Consider the following 5,007-nt stretch of genomic DNA (forward strand, 5'->3'; position numbering starts at 1 on the left):
TGGCCTCACAGCTGATATCTGTTCCCACGCCATAAAATCCAACCCTGACCTGTTTCTATCAATTATAAACAAGTGCCAGGAGTTAAGTCACTTCCCAGGAGCCTGGAAGGAAGCGGTTGTCGTCATCTTAAGAAAGCCGGGCAAGGAGGACTATACCCACCCGAAGTCATATAGACCGATCGGCTTACTCCCCATGCTCGGAAAAATCTATGAGAAGATGACGATGGCCCGCCTTAAACACCACTTAATTCCAAGATTGAGCACACGCCAGTTCGGGTTTATGCCACAGAGAAGCACCGAGGACTCCCTCTATATCCTAATGCAACATATTAAGAGCAAACTTAACGAAAAGAAAATAGTTACACTTATCTCACTTGATATAGAGGGAGCCTTCGACAGCGCCTGGTGGCCGGCTATTAGGACCCGTCTGGCCGAGGAGAAGTGCCCGATCGTACTGAGGAAGGTCGTCGATAGCTACCTCTGTGACCGCAAAGTCAAGGTACGCTTTGCCGGTGAAGAGTGCAACAAGACCACGACCAAAGGTGCGTCCAGGGATCAATAGGCGGGCCAGTCCTCTGGAACCTTATACTGGACCCGTTGTTGAGGACCTTGGGGGATTCGGGTGCCTACTGCCAGGCCTTTGCAGATGACGTGGTGATCGTGTGCGATGGAGAGAAGGCCACAGAGATCGAAAGAGAAGCTAACGCGATTCTCGAGCTTGTTCGGGCGTGGGGGTTGACAACAAATTGAAATTTGCGCCACACAAGACCATGGCCATGGTTATAACCAAAAAAGCTGAAATACGACACCCCACGCCTGACCATGGGCGGGACCGCGATAAAGATGGTCAACGAGATCAAGATCCTTGGCGTTACGATCGACGCAGGACTGACCTTCAACGCGCACGTAGCCAATGTCTGTAGAAAGGCAATAAACATACATAAACAACTCGCGAAGGCAGCAAAAACGAGCTGGGGACTCCACCCGGAGGTAATCCGTGTAATATATGTGGCTACTGTTGAGCCTATTATTTTGTACGCCGCCAGTGTGTGGGCGCCTGCGGTCAGTAAACTGTGCGTCATGCGTCAGCTGGCAACTGTGCAACGTGGGATTGCGCAGAAGCTTTGCAAGGCGTACCGCACGGTTTCACTGAACGCTGCGCTAGTGTTGGCAGGTATACTCCCTCTCGACCTCCGAGTCCGTGAGGCGGCCTTGCTCTACGAGGCCAAGAGGGGGATACCTCAACCAATACTGGGGGGATGGGAAGTGGAGCGGATGGCCTCGGCCCTGGAGGCCCCGCACCCTGCTGAGCGCAGGGAGCTGGAGTTAGTGAGCTTGGCGAACCGGGAGGAAGTGGATGCAAACAGTAACTTTGCTGTTCGTATCTTTACAGACGGAAGCAAGATTGAGGGCAAGGTGGGCGCCGCGCTATCCATATGGAATGGTGAGTCAGAAACCAAAACGCTCAAGCTTGCTCTTCCGTCCTTCTGCACGGTTTACCAGGCTGAACTCCTTGCGCTCAGCAGGGCGACGGGGGTGATCCTTGGGCAAAAGGCGGCAACGTTTGGGATCTACAGCGATTCTATGGCGGCCCTTTTGACCATCAAGAACCACGGCTGTCTTCATCCCCTGGCAGTGGAAGCCAGAAGCAATCTGGCAGCATTGTCCCGCCAGGGCAAAGTTGTCAGGTTATTTTGGATTAAGGCCCACGTGGGGCTAGAGGGGAACGAGAGAGCCGATGGTTTGGCAAAGGAGGCCGCCCTAAAGTCTAAGCGGAAGCCGGATTATGACCTGTGCCCTGTCTCATTCGTCAGGCGATCAATACGATTGGCTACGCTTGACGAGTGGAACCGGAGGTACATGTCCGGTGAAAACCGCAGCTGTAACAAAGCTTTTCTTCCCAACGCAGTGGCGGCGTACAGAATAGTCAGGAAGCTCGAAACGACGAATATACGCACGCAGTTCATGACGGGACACGGCGGGTTTTCCGAGTATCTGGAGAGATTCAGGTGCAAGGACAACCCGTCGTGTATTTGTGACCCAAACGCCAGAGAAACGGTGCCACATGTCTTATTGGAGTGCCCAGTCTTTGATCAGGAACGAGTGCAGCTTGAAATAGAGATAGGTACAAAATTGGAAAAACATAATCATCATCATCATCATCATCATCATCATCATCCCAGCCTATATACGTCCCACTGCTGGGCACAGGCCTCCTCTCAGAACAAGAGGGCTTGGCCATAGTTCCCACGCGGGCCCAGTGCGGATTGGGAACTTCACACGCACCATTGAATTTCTTCGCAGGTTTGTGCAGGTTTCCTCACGATGTTTTCCTTCACCGCAAAGCTCGTGGTAAATTTCAAATGTAATTCCGCACATGAATTTCGAAAAACTCAGAGGTGCGAGCCGGGGTTTGAACCCACGACCCTCTGTTTGAGAGGCGATAGGTCAAACCACTAGGCCACCACGGCTTCAAAAAAAAAAAAAAAAAAAAAAAAAAAAAAAAAAAAAAAAAAAAAAAACATAATATAAAGGATTTAATGTCAGGCAAACATAGGGACAGGTTTTTTGCAGTACTGTGAGCTAATCACAAGAAAGGTAATAGTAAGAAATAAACATAGTACTAAAACTATGCTTTTAATATATCATGAGCATATAGCTAATAAGCATAGGTTAAAAATAGTTTTAATGTAAATAGTTGAAAGAACAGATTAACCAATAAAATGTATTGTAGAAATTAAATAATAAAGTCCCTAGAATATAAGCGTAAATGTAAACCTAGATGTAAGAAACGAGAAATCCTGATATTTAGTCGATAAGGAAATAATAAATATTGTCTTGCTGTATTAATTTCCCCTAAAAAGCATGTTGAAAAAAAGAGATAGGTGTAGTATAGGCGGGAGTCCCACCCGTAAAATAGAGGTGAAGAATGAAAGAAAGAAATAGTATGTAGAATGAAAGTGCGAGAGGAATAATTGCAAGAACTGGTATGTATGAAAATTAGCTGATAAGGGCCTCGAGGCATGTCGAGGGCAGAAGTGTAGGAAAAAAAAAAAAAAAAAAAAAAAAAAAAAAAAAAAAAAAAAAAAAAAAAAAAAAAACCTAACCCCTAACCTAACCTGACCCCCATCCCCACACTGCTGGTCCTACTGGGGGATTTGGCGGGCGGCAAATCGCCTACGCCTTATCCCCCATCGTCTACGCCGAACAGGGAGCGCCCGGATCTTCTTCGCGCTCCCGTTCCGCCTCCTCCTTACGTGACATAACCTCTTCACAGAATTCTGTCACCGCATTCCATGACTCCTCACTCTCTAACATCTTGGACACTATGTTTGAGAGCGACAAGTCATCTGTCCTCAAAGCCGCAGCCAACACCAGACGTTCCGTGTCCCAGCTGCTGCACGCTTCCAATGTGTGCTGGGCCGTGTCATCAGGATCTCCACAGTGGTGGCACAGCGGGTCATGTTCCCGGCCAATACGGCTGAGGTAGTGGCCGAAACACCCGTGCCCCGTCATGATCTGCACCATTCGGTAACTCAGTGTACCAATTTCTCGGTCTAACCACTGGTCAAACGACGGGAGGAGTGCCGCTATAGTTCTGGTTCCATAGCGACAGTCCTCCAGGTCACTCTTCCAGCGGTCCCGCATGCGCTCCTGGACTATTCGTCGAGCATGGGCTATCTCTCTGGGGGCCAGCCTTTCCCCCCGGGCATGCGCCTCTCGTCGGGACCAATAAGTTTCCGACATTACTTCAGCGTCAATCTCCCATGGCGGTGTCCCAGCTAGGCACAAGCCGCCATGTGCGCCACCGTAATATACCCTCTGATTATACGTATAGCGCATACCCTCTGTGGCCGTCGGAGCAGGGCTTTGTTCCGCTCCGACAGCCGGTTCGCCCAGATTGGCGCTCCGTAAAGCGCCATACTGCGAACAACACCAGCAAACAGTTTTCTACAGGTCTGTTGGGACCTTCCACATTCGGTAGCAGCCTACCCAGTGCTGAAGCAGCATTCACTAAACGAGGAGCGAGTCTCGTAAAGTGTTCATTAAAATCCCACTTTCTGTCCAAGACAAGGCCAAGGTATTTTATGTTAGCCTTGACTTGGACAGTTCCCCTCCAATTTGTATTGTGGTGTTGGCTGGCACACGCCAGCCAGGCCCACCGAAGACTATCGCATCCGTTTTCACTACGGCCACTTGGAGACCTAATGCTCGAATCCGGTCCACAACCAGCTCAGTCGCAACTGTGGCTCTTCGGAGAGTCTCCCGTAACTCTCCTCCCCGCACAGCCACCATCGTATCATCGGCATAGCAGATGGTAGTCATGCGGGGAAGCTGAACCCCTCCTATGGCCCAGTCAAAGCCCAGGTTCCACAAGAGGGGCCCAAGTACCGGACCCTTGCGGGACACCACAGGCTATAGGTCTAGCCGTTCTACGGCCGTCTCGATCGTAGAGCACTACCCGCTCCTCCAGGTAGTGCCCCACAATTTTTTTGAAGATAGAGCGGTATGCCGTGGCGCCGCAACGATTTCTTTGATAACTTCAAAGGGGAGGGTTCCGAATGCGTTAGCAATGTCTATTTTGAAATGAGAGAGCTGACGAGCTGGCAAAAGACGCCGCGCTAAATAAAAAGACGAAACAAACTACGACATGTGCCCGGTTTCATTCGTCAAGCGACAGATCCGAATGGAGTCGCTTGAGGAATGGAACCGTAGATATGTCGAAGGGAAAACGGCATCTGCAACAAAAATCTTCCTGCCAGACGCCATCCAAGCCTACCATGTAGTTAGGAAGATAGAATTTAACGCCGTAATAGTGCAAATAATGACGGGGCACGGTGGGTTCTCAGAGTACTTGAACAGGTTCAAGTGCAAGGAGAGCCCATCGTGCATCTGTGATCCAGAAGTCGGAGAGAGTGTACTGCATTTGATAACAGAATGTCCCGTGTACGGGCAACGAACGGAATAATACCGAGGTGGAGCTAGGAAAAGATATTAAAGCTGAAA

The 5,007-nt window shown here is 49.8% G+C and overlaps 2 protein-coding genes across 2 annotated transcripts; one reads left to right on the forward strand and one right to left on the reverse strand.

Moving 5' to 3' along the window:
- Nucleotides 1-843: 843 nt before the first annotated feature.
- LOC141438637 (uncharacterized) lies at nt 844-2,582 on the forward strand. Its single transcript, XM_074102502.1, has 2 exons — nt 844-2,125; nt 2,575-2,582. The coding sequence occupies exons 1-2, from the start codon at nt 844-846 to the stop codon at nt 2,580-2,582; spliced, it is 1,290 nt and encodes a 429-aa protein (XP_073958603.1).
- A 616-nt stretch (nt 2,583-3,198) lies between these two features.
- Nucleotides 3,199-3,747, reverse strand: LOC141438638 (uncharacterized). Its single transcript, XM_074102503.1, has one exon. The coding sequence runs from the start codon at nt 3,745-3,747 to the stop codon at nt 3,199-3,201; it is 549 nt and encodes a 182-aa protein (XP_073958604.1).
- Between the last annotated feature and the right edge of the window lie 1,260 nt (nt 3,748-5,007).

The sequence above is a fragment of the Choristoneura fumiferana genome, chromosome 19 (assembly GCF_025370935.1).
Source record: "Choristoneura fumiferana chromosome 19, NRCan_CFum_1, whole genome shotgun sequence".
Lineage (NCBI taxonomy): Eukaryota > Metazoa > Arthropoda > Insecta > Lepidoptera > Tortricidae > Choristoneura > Choristoneura fumiferana.

Bases quoted from the DNA above. Each gene is read 5' to 3' on its own strand.
- LOC141438638 (XM_074102503.1), bottom strand. From the start codon at position 3,747: ATGTCGGAAACTTATTGGTCCCGACGAGAGGCGCATGCCCGGGGGGAA.
- LOC141438637 (XM_074102502.1), top strand. From the start codon at position 844: ATGGTCAACGAGATCAAGATCCTTGGCGTTACGATCGACGCAGGACTG.